The sequence below is a fragment of the Bos grunniens genome, chromosome 24 (genome assembly GCF_055505025.1).
Source record: "Bos grunniens cultivar Pamir isolate PY7600 chromosome 24, Bosgru_T2T1.0, whole genome shotgun sequence".
Taxonomy (NCBI): domain Eukaryota; kingdom Metazoa; phylum Chordata; class Mammalia; order Artiodactyla; family Bovidae; genus Bos; species Bos grunniens.
The window spans coordinates 55,359,258-55,379,436 of NC_141188.1; the positions used below are offsets into that span (position 1 = coordinate 55,359,258).

Genomic DNA, 20,179 nt, shown 5'->3' on the forward strand with positions numbered 1-20,179 from the left:
ACCTGCCTCTTGAGAAACCTATATGCAGGTCAGGAAGCAACAGTTAGAAGTGGACATGGAACAACAGACTGGTTCCAAATAGGAAAAGGAGTACGTCAAGGCTGTATATTGTCACCCTGCTTATTTAACTTATATGCAGAGTACATCATGAAAAACGCTGGGCTGGAGGAAGCACAAGCTGGAATCAAGATTTCCGGGAGAAATCAATAAGCTCAGATATGCAGATGACACCATCATTATGGCAGAAAGTGAAGAGGAACTCAAAAGCCTCTTGATGAAAGTGAAAGAGGAGAGTGAAAAAGTTGGCTTAAAGCTCAACATTCAGAAAATGAAGATCATGGCATCTGGTCCCATCACTTCATGGGAAATAGATGGGGAAACAGTGGAAACAGTGTCAGACTTTATTTTGGGGGGCTCCAAAATCACTGCAGATGGTGATTGCAGCCATGAAATTAAGACACTTACTCCTTGGAAGGAAAGGTATGACCAACCTAGACAGCATCTTCAAAAGCAGAGACATTACTTTGCCAACAAAGGTCCGTCTAGTTAAGACTATGGTTTTTCCAATGGTCATGTATGGATGTGAGAGTTGGACTGTAAAGAAAGCTGAGTGCTGAAGAATTGATGCTTTTGAACTGTGGTGTTGGAGCAGACTCTTGAGAGTCCCTTGGACTGCAAGGAGATCCAACCAGTCCATTCTAAAGGAGATCAGTCCTGGGTGTTCTTTGGAAGGACTGATGCTAAAGCTGAAACTCCAATACTTGTCCACCTCATGCAAAGAGTTGACTCATTGGAAAAGACCCTGATGCTGGGAGGGATTGGGGGCAGGAGGAGAAGGGGATGACAGAGGATGAGATGGCTGGATGACATCACCGACTTGATGGACATGAGTTTGAGTGAACTCCAGGAGTTGGTGATGGACAGAGAGGCCTGGCGTGCTGTGATTCATGGGGTCACAAAGAGTCAGACACAACTGAGTGACTGAACTGAATGTATTTTAAAAAGGCAACTAGCAGGAAAAGAACCTAATAGAATTCTCTACTTGCTTTCCAAATGGTGAATATTCTCAATTAAAATAGTGTGCTTGGTATCAGTGTTTGACAGTAACTATCTATGTGAAAAGACATGTTTAAAGATGAAAGATGTAAAGTCTCAAATAGGTCAGCATTAACAAATGAACGTTTGCTGATAAGGAGCAATGACTTTGGATCCTAATGAAGCAAAATGTTGTAGGAACTGAGTATCAGCAGTCAGTTATTGGTTGTGATAATGGGCCTGCTTATAGGAGCGTTAGAAGGAGTCCTCTTGTTTTTTTTTTTTTTTTTTTAATGGTTACATAGGGCTTCCCTGGTAGCTCAGTTGATAAAGAATCTGCCTGCAATGCAGGAGACCCTGGTTTGAGTCCTGGGTAAGGAAGATCCCCTGGAGAAGGGATAGGCTACCCACTCCAGTATTCTGGCCTAGAAAATTCCATGGACGGTAGAGTCCATGGGGTCCCAAAGAGTTGGACATGACTGAGTAACTTCACTTTTCATGAGTTTTGCCTGTTATATTATGAGACCTTAAAGTATTTGTTTTTCCATACAGATTTAACTTGTGAAACTTGGTATTTATCCCAGAAATAATTCAGTCTTTAAATTTCCCTTGGCCAGCAGTACCTGAACCATTGTCCTGTTATATTTTGTTGACCTAGTGTGTTGACATTTTAAAAACATACATTTCTCAAATAATTTGATTGTGATTAGTAGGGCCATCTAGGGATTTTTCTTCTCCTAGTAGGTGAGGATTGGCCCTGTAATTATCTATTCTCTTCAGAAATTTAGCTAACAAATACTTTTGGAACACACAATTGGAACCCTTCTTTTGACAAGTGTGTAATGATAGGTGCTGATTATCTGTTGAACCCTCCTCCTTCTACTTATTATGTAACCATTGATGCCTCTCAACCCTTCCTGACTTGGATACAGTATCTGTTTGTCTCAGGATTCCTCCTCTCATTCATTGTTCTTTTCTTTATGTTTATTTCAGTATCTTCCTAGAAGTAATATACCTGTAACTTATAAACTGATATATCATTTTAAGATTATGTTGTATTAATTCAGTTTTCTTTCATTAAGTTGATACTGAAGAACATGGTGAAATTTTTTTAACATGAGTCTTGCATGAGAGAAATGTGGCAAAAATCTTTGAATATACATCTTGTTTAAAAGTCTTTTAGAGCCACAAGCAAGATTTGGGTAGAGCCATAAGTAGTATTTGAGCTTCCATGGCTCAGATGGCAAAGAATCTGCCTGCAGTGGTGGGAGACCCAGGTCTGATCCCTGGGTTGGGAACATCCCCTGGAGAAGGGAATGGCACCACTCCAGTATTCTTGCCTGGGAAAGGAGCCTGGTGGGCTGCAGTCAATGGGATGGCAAAGAGTTGGACACGACTGAGCGACTGACACTTTCACTTTCATAAGTAGTATTGCTCACAAATAAAGAGACGGGCGTGTATACTGTGGAATTCTCAAGATAGGTGTATCAGGATTGGTGGGTGGTCTTCCTTCGTCAACTCCATCACTGGGTTGTGAGGAAGGATCATATGTGGCACGTGTCAGTCTCTGAAGACAAAAAGAAGTTGACACCGCCTTTTATGCTGTAAATTTTCATCCTTTAATGCTGACCAATGAGATCTTCATAGTTACATAAGTTTCAGAAAACCAGGGTTGTGTGTAACAAGAAATGTTGGGGATTTCTTTGTTTCTAAGGGCTAGGTGGGGACTCTGGAGTCAGACCTGTCTTTGTTTGAGGCTCTACCACATGCTAGCTATATGACCTTGTTTAGTTAACTTCTGTACACTTTGCCTTTCACATCTGTACAGTGGGACTAGTGGTTGTAGCTACAGCCTAGGATTGTTCATAAATATCTCATGGAACAGTAAAATAGATCATAAAGGAAGTCTCAATAAATGTTAACTAGTACATTATTATTCAATACTATTATTGTTATTAGTAGCTAGGTATAGTGTTTCTGTGTCTCTTTTGCATTGGAGCAATAGAGTGTTGATCATACTTAACTAAGATCATTGTTATTCCTCATGAGTTTTCTGTTGTCTGCTTCTTGGAGATGTTTACCATGCCCTTCTAAACAGATATATCATTAATAGAAGAAACAAGGTTCCTTGTTTCCTAATATATAATATTAATATATTAATATTCTTCTTCTTATTACAGTGGGCTTTCCAGGTGGCACTAGTGGTAAAGAACCTACCTGCCAGTGCAGGAGACATGAGAGATGTGAGTTTGATCCCTCAGTTGGGAAGATTCCCCCAGAGAAGGGAATGGCAACCCCCTCCGATATTTTTGCCTGGAGAATTCCATGGACAGAGGAGCCTGGTGGGCTACAGTCCACCGGGTCGCAAAAAGTCAGACATGACTGAAGCAACTTAGCACTCTTATTACAATATAGAAATATATTCTATTATTATTATCAACAGTTTATATTACCTTTTATCTTTTAAGCATCGTTATGACCTTAGAACCTTCTATAGGTGTAATATAGTCTAATTAACCCCAATAGACTATTATTGAAGTTCCAGTTATCACAGTCTGGCCTGTGAGGTCCCTTGAAAGCCTCCTTCATGTTGACATTCTTGACATCATCACTGCTTTCTGGAAACAGCTGGATATTCAAGACCTTCCTGATTTTTTCCTGCCATAGGACATATTTATAACCTCCTCCCAAGGAACCAGGAGTTCTTGTTCCTCATAGCAGGGAATTACATTAGAGATCAAAGTCTGGACACTTGAGAAGCAAAAGAGAGTGGATGGAGGGCAAAAGCACAGCGACTGAAAGTGGTGTTGGGCTGTTTTTGGTAATGAAGAGCCAGAACCGTTTACATGAATTCACATTTGTACTTCTTGTTTAGCTCCTCGTATTTCTATACTGTGGGCTTCCCAGGTGGCGCTAAGTGGTAAAGAACCTGCCTGCCAGTGCAGGAGACATAATAAGAGACGTGGATTCAATCCCTGGGTCAGGAAGATCCCCTGGAGGAGAGATGGCAACCCATTCCAGTATTCTTGCCTGGAGAATCCCATGGACAGAGGAGCCTGGTAGGCAATGGTACATAGAATTCCAAAGAGTTGGACATGGCTGAAGCAACTTGGAACACGTGCATTCCTATACTCTGTTTTTTAAAAAACAGTTCTATAATATGATTTCACTGATCCTTTAGATGGTATCCTATTTAACAACATTGTAGAGGGTAAAGATAAAGGATGACAGATAAAGCCTAGTCACTAGTTGGTGATGGTTTGGGGGAAAGAGATGTGATTATGTTGAATGTAAAGATCATGTAAGAGTTAAGCATTTATTCGTTGAAGCCTACTAAGTGTCAGATCTAGTGGTCAACTTTAATGATGATGCCTCTGCTCTTTATAATCTGGCAGTGGAGCTATTCATGCTACAAATAATTTTACATATAACTGAAATGAGACTGTCAACACATAGGTGTTCTGAGAGCATATAGGAGTGCTTAACCCAGTTGGGGTAGTAGAGTTTAGATAGATGGGAGAAAGGAAAAGGCGCTCAGCAGGTGGATGTAAGGTCCAAAGAACTTGCTGTATTTGGAGACATTATAAGGCCCACACAGACAGGAAATAAAATTGTAGCTACTGAAGACTCATAATGTCTTGGTTTTTAAAAACTTTTTTATTTGTTCGTTTTTGACTGTGCTGGGTCCTCATAGCTGCGTGGACTTTTCTGTAGTTGGGGCGAGCAGTGGCTACTCCAGGTGCAGTGTGCGAGCTGCTCACGGCGGTGACTTCCCTTGTGGAGCATGGGCTCCAGGGTGTGGGGGCTTCAGCAGTTGTGGCTCCTGGGCTCTAGAGCACAGGCACAGTAGTTGTGGCGAACAGGCTTAGTTGCTCTGTGGCATGTGGATCTTCCCAGATCAGGGGTCAAACCCATGTCTCCTGCATTGGCAGGCAGATGCTATAGCCCTGGACCACTAGGGAAATCCCCTCGTAGTTTTTAAAGAAATAGTTTATTACATTTTGTTCCAAATCTTTGTGAATTAAAATAAAAAAGGATCAAAGTTTACAGACTGTGTTAGACTAAGGATGCAAAAGAGTTGAGGATGCGCCACTGTAGTGACTGGCAATCATAGTGTCAGTGTTTGTCAGCAAACACGGTCTGCCGTTGTTTAAAACAAGCTCCCCAAGTGAGTGTAGGGTTGCCTCAGAGATGTTGCCTTCCTTACCCGTGGTCTCATGTAGGTACTTGAATCACTAGTCGGCAGGTCTTTAGAATGAAGCACACATTTTTTGGGGTATGTTTCTTTTTTCCCCAGGTCAGCTGTTATGAAAATGAAAAATTTCAGTTTCTTTCTTCTTTATTTATTTAACTTTTATTGGCATATAGTTGATGTACAGTCTTGTGTTAGTTTCAGGTGTATGGCTATCAGGAATCATGGTGCATGTTTTCCGGTACTCTTCTCAGCCCCTCAGCACACTGTTTGTATAAGACAAGTGCTTGATGCATTATCAGTTGATCTGTTAGTTGGCTGTAATGGTTTCTGGCTGAGGGTGTCCATGGACTGATCCTTGTACACAGTAATTTGCTTCATTCTTAACACTGCGGGTCTTTGGCTTTTGTCTAATAAAAAAAATTCAGTCTGTGGTACACAAGTTCAGGAAACAGTGTCAGAGGCAGAGACCATTCCAGGTGTGTGGTACCAAATGAAATGTAAAGTATGACATGTCTGCAAATTAACCTGGCTTAGAGATCATCTGTCAGAAGGATCACCTAAAACCTCTCTCCAATTTATTTGAAGGATTGATCATAACACATCTCTCTGGAGTAGACAGAAAGCAGATAGGACAGGTGAAATTTGAAGGAAAAGTGATGTGGAAGCACTGTAAGGGAAGCGAGAAACCTAGATGTATGTTTATTTCTCTCTGAAGGGGGAGGACAGGTAACTGCGAATCCCTTTAGTTTTATGGTGAGTGTAAAAGTTTCCAAAACATTTTCTTCTACAGGTCGTTGAATTTTTGTCATAAACTTCTGAAGTGTATTGTTGGAAAGGTCTTATGATCTTACCCATTTACCTGAAGAGTAAGACACAAAGAATTTGTATTTCTTATCCATGGGCACGTGGCTAGTCACCGATGAAGCTGAGACTAGCATAAAACTCTGTTTTCTAGGAAATTTTACCCAACTCCAGACAAAACCTGTTCTCATCACTCTGTTAAACTTGCTCCCTCTTACCCCACACCCTCCTGCCTACTCCTGTTTAGTCTGTTCTCGTAGTCCTTATCACTTTCTAATACAGTATGTATGTCACCTCTTTTTGTTTATTGGTTTATTTGTCCTGACTCCTCTAATAAAATGTAAGCTGCACATCGGGCAGGGAATTACTGTCTGGTGTGCTGATCTATCTCAGGCACTTAAAACACTGCCTGGGCATTGTGAGCATTCAGTCAGTATTCGTTGCATGAATTCATGTGAGCTGTAACAGGTTCTAGAGTTGGACTCAGCTGATTTTGTTGTTCATATCAACACCCAGTGGCCTTCTCTTTTAATGTTGGATTGACACTAAAAATTACAGATAAAGCACTTATTTGGGGGGAACAAACAAACAAAAGCTGAACTGTAGAATATCTTGAATTATGTCAATAGAATCTTGAAAAAATGGGAGTGTTGGGAATCTAGGAATATTATTTCTCAAGATAATTTTACCTCCAATTCAAGTAGGTAGAGCTAGACGGTATTAAGGGTTCTTTAATCCAGCCTTAATTTTATGCATATGAGGAAAACTGACTTAGCAAGGCTAAGGAGCTAGGCCAAGATCAGATCATCATGTAGAGCTGCATGAATAGAATGTTTTCGTTTTCTGTACAAGTTCAGAGCTCCTGCCCTGCTCCTTCCCTTTGCTGACACTTATTTTAGGGGCCTGTACCCACCAAACACCTGTAGTGTTTGAGTTCTTGAGAATATTCTGGAATAGGTAGCAGTGGGAGCAATGGGAACATGTATTGAGCCTTTCCCCACAAATATCTGAAATTGACATGTATGGTATTGATTTTGAGGTGACAAAATATTTAAAATGTTTTATCTGTGGGGCTAGTGAGGTGATGTCCCTGTCTTGTTATTGTGTGTGCGTGTGTGCGTGCTCAGTCACTAAGTTGTGTCCAACTCTTTGTGACCCTCTAGGCTCCTCTGTCCATGGTATTTCCCAGGCAAGGATATTGGCGCAGGTAGCCATGTCCTCCCCCAGGGGATCTTTCTGATCCAGGGAACCTGTGTCTCTTGCATCTCCCACACTGGCAGGTGGATTCTTTACCACTGTGCTACCTGGGAAGCTCATCTTGTTATCAGGATACTATACAACATCATTTTCTTGTTGTTTAATTTTCCTGGTGCATTTGTTAGCTGGTGTGAATCATTACTCTGTTGTCTTTGAGGCGAGGGTCTATATCTTCTATGACGCTGGTAACTGTCTCCAGTGTCTGGATATCTGAAAGCTGAGAAATAGATAAGAAACATTTGCATAGTAAGAGCATTGATCCGTCTTGTTACTGGTAGACATTTCAAAGGAAGTAATCAAAACTGACTGCCCAACTTCGTCTTATCAGCTTTCTCCACCTGAATCATTATATAATTCAGATAACTTGGAGGTGGTGAAGCTGGGGAAATGTTCTTACTGGAACATAGAAGCACCTCCTTTTCTCATCCACCAACATGGCATAAAGGAAGAACCTACTTGACTCAGACAAACAGCATTTTTTGATTGAATGTGTTCCAGGAAAATAAACTCCAGTCATCTAATGAAGAGTTATATCTTAATATGTATTCATTTGATAGATATTGCAATCAGCAGTTAATTCAGTTCAGTTGCTCAGTCGTGTCTGACTCTTTGAGACCCCATGGACTGCAGCATGCCAGACCTCCCTGTCCATCACCAATTCACAGAGCTTACTCTAACTCATGTCCATCAAGTCGGTGATGCCATCCAACCATCTCATCCTCTGTCATCCCCTTCTCCTTCTGCCTTCAGTCTTTTGCAGCATCAGGGTCTCCTAATGAGTCAGTTCTTGGCACTTCCCAAGTGTATTTTTAGCATGCCCCTAGCAGCAGCAGCCCTTGTGATAGAGATAAACATTCAAAGAATAAACCTAGCGGCATACTTTAGTGGAACTAGGACTAGAGATATAACTTTATAGGGATACAAGTTTGTTTGAGTATGTGGTAAAAAAAAAAAATAGATTGCCCAAATGTAGAATATTTCAATATGTCAGAAATTTATTATTTGTTTATGCAAGAGTTTGAGATGAGTGTTCTTGGTTGGCAGGTGGGTTTCTTCTACATAGTGAATCAGAGAAGTAGGCTCTTTCCCTTCTAGTGGCTCTGCCCCCTCCCCCTGCCCCCCCACCCCAGTGCATAACTGTATCCAGCTGGTCTAGATAGAAGGCTCATTGTATTGGCAATAAGAAAACCTGGGTTTTAGTTATAATTCTGTTATCTTAATGTAAGCAGGTTTTTTACTATGATTTTCTAATTTGTAGAATAAGGACAGTTCTATAAATCATTCAAGGTAATGGATGAAGATGTAGCACTTTGACTTACTAGGAGGGGCAATAGGTGATTTATGAATTCAGATGTACTTCTGCCATTTTAAAATAAGCAAATTATTAAAGTAGTGAGTCTACTTGGCTTATTAAAAAGGATTCATTGGGCATTTATTATGTGCAGGCTCTGTATGAAACATTTATATTAACTGGCTCAATCTTTTCAAACCTTTATGAGGGCAACATTATTATCTCCATTGTAAAGATGAAGGGGATTTCCCAAGTGGCTCAGTGGTAAAGAATATGCCTGCCAATGCAGGAAACATGGGTTTGATCCCTGGGTTGGGAAGATCCCCTGGAAAAGGAAATGGCAACCCACTCCAGTATTGTTGCCTGCAGAATCCTTTGACTAGAGGAGCCTGATGGGTTATACAGTCCATGGGGTCACAGAAGAGTCAGATACAACTTAGTGACTAAATAACAAACAACAAAAAAATGAAGAGCTTGAGGCGCAATAGGTTAAATAACTCGCCCTGGGTCACACAACTAAGTAGCAGAATTAGGATTCAAACCTTGATGGTCTGGTTCCAGAATTTTCACTCTGAATCATACACTATAAGATTGTGCCCTGGTTTTAGCCACTGGCAGGACTGATACTCATCTAGTATATACTGGTGAGGCCACACCAACTGTATTTCCTTTGAATCTTATTGATCACTCATTGTAAAGCACATCCCCTTTTTAGAGATGTTAAAATGTAGAATTCTAAAAATGTAGAATTTTCTGTTTGACAAATGCACCAGGAAAATTGAACAGGAAAATATGTTTTATGGTACTGTAATAGCACAATGAGAAAATCACCTTGCTAGCGCCACAGATAAATTATTTTGAACATTTTATTATCTCAAAAATCAAATGCCATACATTTAAATTCCAGGTCTTTATGGGAAAAGGCTAATTTGATATGAGTCACTAACAAGTTTTAGATTTGACAAGATATGGTAGGAAAGTCACAAAGTCACTCCCCATCATTTGAGCACAGGTTAACCTTCAGCCTTGTCAGAGTCAGAGCTGCCTGACCCAGATAGGATCTATATTTTTACTACATCCTCTCTTAATAAGCTACTTCTCGGCAGCCAGACATATAAAATAGAATGGAAGTAAGAATGCCTAACAAGTGAAATTGTGTCAGGACTCGAAATCTTCGCTCAAAATTATGTTTTCAGATTGGCCCTGTCTTTTCTTTCTCTCTTAGACAGAGTTACTCTAACTCTGTCCTCCCAAGATCTTGTGCATATTTCTATCATAACTCAGCACATTGTTGGGGGAAACTATTTGCTTTCCTTTTTGTTTTTCCTACTAGATTACACGGTAATAAAAGCCTTCTTAATGTGTAGAGTGGTATACAGCCTGAAATAGAGTAGGCATTCAGTCCTGTTTATTGAAGGTATAAAGGGACAAAGTAGATAATTAAATAGTTAATTCCTCTAGAGAATGGTAGATAAAGAATATAGTATAGGAGACACCTGTAAGTTATTGGTTCTCAAGAAAGTAGGTTTGCTTAACCACAAAACTAAGCAGGCTTGCTTAGCAACAAACCATGCCACAGAAGCACAAGATATGCCTCAAAGCAATAAAGTAATGGTGGCCTGAGACCCACATTCTGTTCAGTGAGCTCAGTAAGGAAATGACCCCTATGACACGCTCTCTGCACACTTAAAATTCAATAATTTATGGAAAGGTGACAGTTGAAAGACGCTCATTTTACTGAGACCTGAAATAATTTTTCTATGGAGCCCTGATAGTCCTGGCTTGACCATGTAGGGACAAGAAAACTCCTGTGCCCAGCCTGGAGAAGGAGCTGATGATGGAAGCATGATGTCCACTCAAGAATGAGGGAGGAGGCGGCCTATTCCCCCTGCCCACTTTCCCTTTGATGAAAAGAATGTAGCCCACCAAGTTCCTGGGGTGGCACCTTCTCACCCAGCTGTGTGTAAGCCTCACAAATGTCCTATTCTAATAAATAATTTATCCTTTAAAAATATTTATTTTTGGCTGTTCTGGGTCTTGGTTGCTGCTCACAGACTTTCTCTAGTCACTTTGCCCTTCACTGAATTCTTTTTGTGCTGAGACATGAAAGACCAGAGCTCCTTAGAACCCTCAAAACACCACCTACTGGATGCAGATGGTTGATTGTTTTGTGGGTTATAGTAGTAGATTTTTAGCTTACTCAGGCCACAACTCATCACCAGGAAAGATGACGTAAAACGAATTTTAAAGATTTAACTTTAACAGCATTATCCAATAAACAAACCACATAGAACAATCAATCACACTGTCAAGAGACAGGGATTCCTAGATGGCACCGGTGGTTAAGAATCCACCTGCCAGTGCAGCAGACACAAGAGACATGGGTTCAGTCCCTGGGTTTGGAAGCTCCCCTGGAGGAGGAAATGGCAACACAATCCAGTATTCTTGTCTGGCAGGACTGATACGGGTGAAAAAACATTTGTACTCACATCAAACTCTGCAGAGAACCCAATGTTATGAGAGAATCTTTTGATAAAGGGTATCTTTGCTCCTACTCTAAAACTAGGTGTGTGATTTGGGGCAGGTGTCACACCTCTTGGTGCCTAGGTTCCTAATTTACAAAATGGGAATAAATCACCGGAATGCCTGACAGGATTGCTGTAAGAATTAAATCCCATGGTGTATGGAAAGCACTTAGTACTGTGCTCGGTACTTAGTGGAAGGGAGGAAATAAACGTTAGTAGCTACTGTTATTATCTGTTGTATGTGTCATCAGTGAGCAAAGAGTAGTGGACCAGAAGTGTTTATTGGTCTCTAATTTGGCAATTCTTTCTATGGGTTGTTTTTTTTTTTTCCCCAACCAAGATTATTGTTTGAGAAACAGCTTCCTTATTTCATTTCCTTGACTTTCAGCTTTATATAAGCACTTCCTTACTTAAGAATGATCATCCTTCTCAGGGGTTTCTGCATTTGCTAAAGCTGCGTCCCTCCCCTGTTGTTCTTTTTCAGTGGATTGCTTACCCTCTTAGCCAATGGACAACTTAGCATTTGAAACGCATGAAGATGCAAAGCAGAAGGTTGTGTCTGAGGGGAAGGTGAACACCTCCAGAATGGTAAGAATGTACATGGGGATTTACATCTTGAGATTACTTGCCTCAAAACCTTTATGCAGATCTCAGGAAAGAGCCCCTCCTTAGGCCAGTTTTCTTCAAGTGACCTTCTAAAGAAAGGTAGCATGTCCTATTCTGAAAATCTCCTGACCTGCCTTTTCTCTCCTAAACTGTTAACTCCTGTAGCTGTTTAGGGGCCCAGCTTTCCATGAATTGTTGTTCCTGGCATTAATGAGTTATTTATTGTTCAATATAATACCCTCACACAATGTTAAACTGAATATGTTGGTAAATGATTATGCTATACCAAACATATCATTAAATAATTTAAAACATTAAAAATTTTTTTGCACATTAACAAAACTACATTCAAGTATTACAAAATATTGGCAATATTCTCTCTGTTGTATAATAATACATCCTTGTTGCCTGTCTTACACCCAGCAGTTTGTACTCTTATTCCCCAGTCCATTGCTCTTCCCCTGCCTACCCACTGGTAATCATTAATTTGCTCTTTATGTGGTGAGTATGCTTCTTTTTTTGTTACATTCACTAGTTTGTTGTATTTTTTAGATTCCACATATAAGTGATATCATTCAGTATTTGTCTTTCTTTGTCTGGCTTATTTCACTTAGCACAGTGCCCTCCCCGTCCATCCATGTTGCTACAAATGGCAGGGAATCTTGTTCCTTTCTTATGACTGAGTAGTATTCCATTGTATATATACCACATCTTCTTTATCCAGCCATCTGTTAATGGACATTTAGGTTCCTTCCATACCTTGGAGATTGTAAATAATGCTGCTATGAACATTGAGGTGCATGTATCCCTTTGATTTAGTGTTTTTGTTTTAAATATATACTTGGGAGTGAAATCTCCAGGTCATATAGTAGTTCCATCATTAGTTTTTTGAGAAACCTCCGTATTGTTCTCCACAGTGACTACCAACAGTGTACAGGGTTCCCTTTTCCCCATATCCTTGCCAACCTTTGTTATTTGTGTTCTTTTGAATATTTATGAGTGTTAAAGTAAGGCTTCCCTGGTGGCTCAGAGGTTAAAACATCTGCCTCCAATGCAGGAGACCTGGGTTCGATCCCTGGGTTGGGAAGATCCCCTGGAGAAGGAAATGGCAACCCACTCCAGTATTCTTGCCTGGAGAATCCCATGGATGGAGGAGTCTGGTAGGCTACAGTCCGCAGGGTCTCAAAGAGTTGGACATGACTGAGCGGCTTCACTTTCACTTTCAAAGTAAGACTATCTATGTTAGAATTATTAGTGATCAAAAATGTACTTGCTCAGAGAGCAAGACCAGGAACTCAGAGAGCAGTGGAAAAGGACTCCTTGCCGTCATTGATGATAATCGTCATTTTAGTGGTCAGAGGAGTAAGGGCAAGTTGGTTCAAAGGTTGGGGTGAGTATTTTCTTGGCAGCTTTCAGTAATGTGGATTGTAACTCAGAAATAATACTGTTGTTTATAGCATATATTTGTGACATGAAACCAGGAAGTAGTAACATAGATATACATGGAAATACCGTGACTTAGAGTTGAGTGATGACTTAGGACCTCATATAGGTAATACACATGATAATATGTATTATTATTGAAGGGAATTTACTGAAGCTATTTAAATGAAGGAGGGAGGGAGAGACAGAGACTTGTCAGGTCAGGCCCATTGATTGATTACTGATATGTTACTTATTCCCATGCATGTACCTGTACACATAAATGCATTTGTACATTCTGGAACCAAAACATTCTTAGAAAATAGCCCCTTAAAACCTCATTGATTTTCAGGTGAAGAAACTGGTAAATAGGGGCTAATTGACTGACTTGGAAGTACTTAGCTGGGTACTTAATTTCCTAGTACTTAATTTCCTTAATTTATTCTGTGCCCCAGTCCTCAAATGTTTATTTTTATTCTTGTTTATTTGAGTGTCATCTGATGTATGGGCTATGTGTGAATGTCCTACAGTCCTTGCACTTGCCCAGCTGCTAGACTGAAGAGAGAACCCGAGTCAGCAGCAGACACATCAGTGGTGCACTGGACAGGGCGTCTTACAGGTCAGAGGCTGAGGGCCTGGTAGGACACCCGCTGGGTGCTGCCGAGGGCAGGCGGACACAGCCTCGATTTTCCCTGCACAGGGGAGGAGGGGCTGTCAATTATAAGGGGCATGATGTCAGAAGGGCTCCTGGGTTGCAGGGAGACTGTTGGAATGCATCTCCCCACAGCTCTGGGTTAGCAACCATTGCAAGGGCCACTGTTCCTCCGTGGTGACTGAACATACCGGAGCTGATGTGGTCCAAGGGCTGGAACGATCATTAGTGGGGGTCAGGCCGATCATGCATGTGGTTACTGATTAGTTTCCCTTTAGGAGGGGAGGAAGTCATGCGCATCAGGGAAGGGTGAGGCAGAGTGGGGCAAGGGCTGTACGGAAAGCAGGAGAGCAGCCATCTTATGGGGCCTGACCATACTGTGAGTGTGTGTGTATGTGTATGTGTGTGTGTGTGTGTGTACTGATTTACACATCTCTCATTTTACTCGGTATGTTTATCCCACAAATGTGCTTTTTTTTTTTCATAAAAGAGGAAATAAACCAAACTCAGACAGTTGGCAATGTTTCTGATGCCTCAAGAGTGGAGAATAATTTCTAATTTCTTCCAGGAAAAGACGAAGCAGTGGTCACTGATGAGCATTTTCCTGGTGTGTCTTTTGGCTTGCACCATTACCACGGTGATCGGAGTCCTGATTGTCTCCTTGGTTTATGTCAACAACCCTCAGCCTCATTCAGAACCCGGAGCCCAATCTCTGCAAACAGCAATTCCCATGGTGCCAAAGGCTGTTGATCCAAAATTTCAGTTTCTTAATCATTTATCTAAATCCAAGGTATGCTGCTAAGTCACTTCAGTCGTGTCTGACTCTGTGCGACCCCATAGACGGCAGCCCACAAGGCTCCCCCCTTCCTGGGATTCTCTAGGCAAGAAGACTGGAGTGGGTTGCCATTTCCTTCTCCAATGCATGAAAATGAAAAGTAAAAGTGAAGTCGCTCAGTTGTGTCTGCCTCTTAGCGACCCCATGGACTGCAGCCTACCAGGCTCCTCCGTCCATGGGATTTTCCAGGCAAGAGTACTGGAGTGGGGTGCCATTGCCTTCTCTGTGGTATGGATCACATGTATTAAGAAAAAGAATCATCTATTATAAATGATGATTTCGAAGTTTCTTTTTTTTTTTTCTAATTTTATTTTATTTTTAAACTTTACATAATTGTATTAGTTTTGCCAAATATCAAAATGAATCCGCCACAGGTATACATGTGTTCCCCATCCTGAACCCTCCTCCCTCCTCCCTCCCCATACCATCCCTCTGGGTCGTCCCAGTGCACCCATTGCTTGTTGCTAAGCTGTGTTCTCTCTTCATTGGAAAGAAGTAGCCGTGGGCTGTTTGGATGAAGGGAAGTGAGGGATGGAAAAGGGGAAAGGTGGGTGGATGTTGGCTCTGGGCTGAACTTTGCTTTAGTAGCTGGTTCTCTGGCTGGAGGGGGGAGGTGCAGGCGGACAGATGGAAAGCCCTGTGTTCTCTTGTCAAGATAGGTGTTCGTTTTTCTGTCTAACAGGGACTGATGGCACTGTTGTCTCCTGGAGCTTGCAGACCTGTTCTTTCTCTTCTTTTCTGGGGGGACCTCCCATATCCACTCACCCCCGTATCCACTCACCCCCGTTTCTTTTTCCCCTGTGCTGCCCTCTCACTCTGGGAGCCGTGGTGGCCTCACATTCCTCAGGAAATGACCTCCATGCTGATGGTTCACCTATGACTTTTCAGGTGTTTGAGTTCCCTGGTGGCGCAATCCAGTGGGCCCGGTACAGGAACAATGCCAACGACTACCTCAGCATTGAAGAGGAGGCCTTTGGAAGCAGCTTGAACAGCCAGAGATCACAGATGAGCTTCGGGACCCTGAGAATAAAAAGCAGTGGCCTCCGGGCCCCTCACTGGCACTTCAATGCCAACGAACATGGCTATCTTGTACAGGTGTAACTGGTTTGCCCACATTCTGTGCTTGAGCATTTGTGCTGTGTGTCCTCAGGCTATTATTTAGGTTGTTGCAAAACCTACTTAACTAATAGGATGATAGACAACATCTAGGCTTTGGCTGTGTACCCAATTAGACCAGTTAGCAGTGCCTTGGAACATTAGACTGTTTGTTTTAATTATTCGTGGCATCACTTTGAACTTCATTCTTCAGTATGAAATCATTTTTCATACATTGTTAAGCTCAGATCACTGTTCCATCCTTTGAGCCAAAGCTAAACCTGGTAGCTCTGATCTAATGATCAAAGAGACTACAGTTTCCCTTTAGGGAAAAAAGCAGGGACTGGAATAACGAACTAGTTTGCTGATGTTCAACCTGGAGTCCCTGAGATTAGCCAATGATATGCCCTTTTGTGGCTTTTATTTTTCAGAATTCTTTGGAAGTAAAGTGAAATAGAGCTGGAAGAGAAATGAGTGTACTTCCCTGAATTGCAAATAATTCATTAATTCTGAAATGTATTTATGGCTTCTGTGTTCCAGACACTGGGGAAATTGGAGTGATTAAGCTTTCATAGAACTTTCAGAGTTTGGTCTTACCCTGGTAATCTTGTTAATAGATCAGCCAGTTTTTATGTGTGACATATTTCTGATTGCTAATAAAATTCCTTTTTTATACTTGGACAATTCACTTGATTTTAGAATTTACAAGAAGAGAGATTAGAGCTTCATCTATGAGGTTAAACCCTCCTTAGAAGAATACTTGGACATAACAGTAAATGCACTATGTTATTACTATTATTATTATTAAAATTATATGTAGGCTTTTTCTTACCTGGTAAATACATACACATCTGTTTGCAAACACACAAACATACACAAGCATACACATGCATGTCTGTGCAACCATCTATGAACACACACATGTGCTTGCAGTCTTTGCAAACTAGCATGATCTTAGAGCTCTAAATGCTCAGTGGGGTGGTATTGCCCCAAAGAGGGCAAAAACTGGTTGTTAGCAGGGTGAAAGTATCACTCTTTTCATGTCCACAGCATAGATGTGTGTGTAGTACCTGAGCAGTACGTGTATGCCGTATACAGGTCTCATACGCCAGTACCTCTGTAATGGTAACATTTCATAGGGTGGGGATTAGAAAAACAGTCTAGCATGGTACCTTAGAAGGCAGGTAATGAAGAAGGGTTGAAGAGCACTGCTCTAAATTGATGTTGGGATATGCTCTTCCATTTCCATTTCAGGGGACGGCATGGGTAGGGGTGGCTGATGATGGTGCTGTCATTACCACGTACAATGTTACAGCTGGCCAAGTGATCTTCTTCCCGAAAAACACAGTGCACTGGATAAAGAATGTGGGGAGTGAAGACTGTTTTTTCTTGCTCTTCTTTTCTACACATGAGGAACTTCAGACCCTGGATGTTGATGATGTATTTTTTTCTACACCTGAGGATATTGCTTCCAGGTCACTTAAGGTCTGTATCACTGCTGAGAATACTTCCAGGTCACTTAAAGGTGTGAACCACTGCTGAGAACAGATCCTGAGAGCATGTGCATTCCGTGGGCACCAAGAGGGCATGGCTATTTGAGTTTCTAAGGTGGCAGTCAACAAAGTAACAGTTGGGTAACGGGCTCAAGAACATGACTTGCTTCCTATTTAACACATAAATCTCCTTGAGGTTGAATTGCTCTTTATTTTCCCCTGTGAAGGGCTTCTATAGGAAAGTATTTTTTAAAAATACTTTGTTTTAATATTTATTTCTTTGGCTGCATCGGGTCTTAGTTGTGGCATGCAAAGACGTTGCATTACACAGGCTTCTCTAGTTGTGCGTGTGCTCCAGAGCATATGGGCTCAGTAGTTACTCCGTGGCATGTAGTTACTCAGTAGTTACTCTGTGGTGTGTGGGATCTTAGTGCCTCTCAGTTCAGTTCAGTTCAGTCACTCAGTCGTGTCCAACTCTTTGGGACCCCATGAATTGCAGCATGCCAGGCCTCCCTGTCCATCACCAACTCCTGGAGTTCACTCAAACTCATGTCCATTGAGTCGGTGATGCCATCCAGCCATCTCATCCTCTGTCGTCCCCTTCTCCTCCTGCCCCCAATCCCTCCCAACATCAGAGTCTTTTCCAATGAGTCAACTCTTCGCATGAGGTGGCCAGAGTACTGGAGTTTCAGCTTTAGCATCATTCCTTCCAAAGAAATCCCAGGGCTGATCTCCTTCAGAATGGACTGGTTTGATCTCCTTGCAGTCCAAGGGACTCTCAAGAGTCTTCTCCAACACCACAGTTCAAAAGCATCAATTCTTCTGCACTCGGCTTTCTTCACAGTCCAATTCTCACATCCATACATGACCACTGGAAAAACCATAGCCTTGACTAGATGGACCTTTGTTGGCAAAGTAATGTCTCTGCTTTTGAAGATGCTATCTAGGTTGGTCATAACTTTTCCTTCCAAGGAGTAAGTGTCTTTTAATTTCATGGCTGCAGTCACCGTCTGCAGTGATTTTGGAGCCCAGAAAAATGAAGTCTGACACTGTTTCCACTGTTTCCCCATCTATTTCCCATGAAGTGATGGGACCAGATGCCATGATCTTCGTTTTCTGAATGTTGAGCTTTAAGCCAACTTTTTCACTCTCCTCTTTCACTTTCATCAAGAGGCTTTTGAGTTCCTCTTCACTTTCTGCCATAAGGGTGGTGTCTCTACCAGGGATCAAATTGAGTCTCTTCCAATCCCATTGGAAGGCAAATTCTTAACCCCTGGACCACTAGGGAAGTCCCGGAAACTACTGATGTAATGAATTGGTATAAAGGTTATGATAGTAAAAATTACTATAATTTTTCATCTCTGGAAAACCATAAACTCATCTAGGGAGAACTTTGCTACAGATGATGTGATTGTGTTTTCTTAATCTAATGCAGAGGAGCTCACAGTTTTTCCTGAGGAATAGCTGCTTTTGATCTCAGTATCACTGGAGAAACTGCTGATAGTGCTGGGTTTAGAGGGTCACATGTAGATGCTGAAAGTGCAGATCGGTGATCAGAACTGGAGATGGTCCAGGCATGGCAATCTGGAGGGGTTCTGTGGTAAATTTCGGGACTTCAATAGTGGGATTCTGAGATTTATCTTGCATTAGATCCTGCTCTAACGTTTTAGGGAGAAGTAGAAGAAATGAGTCGTTAGAGTGAGAGTATTGTTAAGCATGGGAACCAGTGTATATTTTTACAGGAGTTTATATTGAACACAAAATACCAGTGCCAATCCATTGAACACTTGGAAGATTTTCATAAAGATCACAAATCTTGGGGTGGTTGAGGTCAGCTGTTTTGACTGGGCCATTGAAAACCACACTGGTGTCAGTGCTACCCTTTCCTCAGCTGTCCTCTTCTGTTGCTAAAATTTGTAGAATGTTTCACAAATACCTTTTTTTTTTGGACTTTTTTTTTTTTTTTTGTGCAGGTTAACCAACTTTAATGGGATCAAAACATTATACAATGAAATTTATATACATTCACTTTAAAATATAACAACTTTGTTGAGATGTAATCCATGTACTGTAAAATCCATCCTTTTTAAAGTATATAGTTTCAAAGCTTTTAGTGTGTTTTCAGATCTGTGCAACAGTCTCCACTGTCTGGTTTTAGAGTACTTTCATTCCCTCAAAAAGAAATGAAATATCATTCCCTCGTTCCCCATTCTCTCCTACCCCCAGGCCCTGGCAACTACTAGTTGGCCTTCTCTGTGGATTTGCCTGTTCTGTCTATTTCATATAAATGAAAACATATGATATGTGGCCTTTTGTGTCTGGCTTCTTTTGCTTAGCATAAAGTTTTCAGTGTTTAGTCATGTTGTAGCATGTATCAGTACTTTGTTCCTTTTTAAAATTTAAAATATTTATTCAGCTGTGCTGAGTCTTAGTTTACAGATATCTTATATGGTCTCTTAGGCTTCCCTTGTGGCTCAGCTGGTAAAGAATTTGCCTATAATGTGGGAGACCTGGGTTCAATCCCTGTGTTGGGAAGATCCCCTGGAGAAGGAAAAGGCTACCCACTCCAGTATTCTGGCCTGAAGAATTCCATGGACTATACAGTCCATGGGATCGCAAAGAGCTGGACACGACTGAGCGAATTTCACTCACTTTCACTCATTTGGTCTCTTATGTGTTTCAGCCTGAAGGTGGAATTAATTTCATTAGAACATTCCATAAGCAAGAGGAGGATCAGGGGGTCAATCTTCCTCCCAACTTGGCAGAACTGGTTGTCAGTGCTAATTACTCACAGTCTCCAGATAACTTTGTGTGGAGGTACTTCTATGACTTGAAAGGTATAGTATGTTATTTTGTGAAGGCTTTTTACTTTTTGGTTAAGTATTTATATATGTATGATTACATGGGTGTATTGAATTAAGATGTAATGTGTTTTTGTTTTACTTATTTTTTTTACAGTAAGGCATAGTCAA

The 20,179-nt window shown here is 41.3% G+C and overlaps 1 protein-coding gene across 2 annotated transcripts in view; it reads left to right on the plus strand.

Annotated features, from left to right (window-relative positions):
- The window catches only part of LOC147346307 (uncharacterized), a 70,729-nt gene that overhangs the window by 27,499 nt on the left and 23,051 nt on the right, over positions 1-20,179 (plus strand). For both annotated transcript variants that reach the window (XM_086372436.1, XM_086372435.1), the window contains exons 4-8: positions 11,589-11,692; positions 14,353-14,574; positions 15,508-15,714; positions 16,969-17,199; positions 19,891-20,044. In XM_086372436.1, coding sequence (XP_086228562.1) covers positions 11,612-11,692; positions 14,353-14,574; positions 15,508-15,714; positions 16,969-17,199; positions 19,891-20,044 — 895 coding nt within the window. In that variant the 5' untranslated portion in view covers positions 11,589-11,611. The remainder of the gene's footprint in view (positions 1-11,588; positions 11,693-14,352; positions 14,575-15,507; positions 15,715-16,968; positions 17,200-19,890; positions 20,045-20,179) is intronic.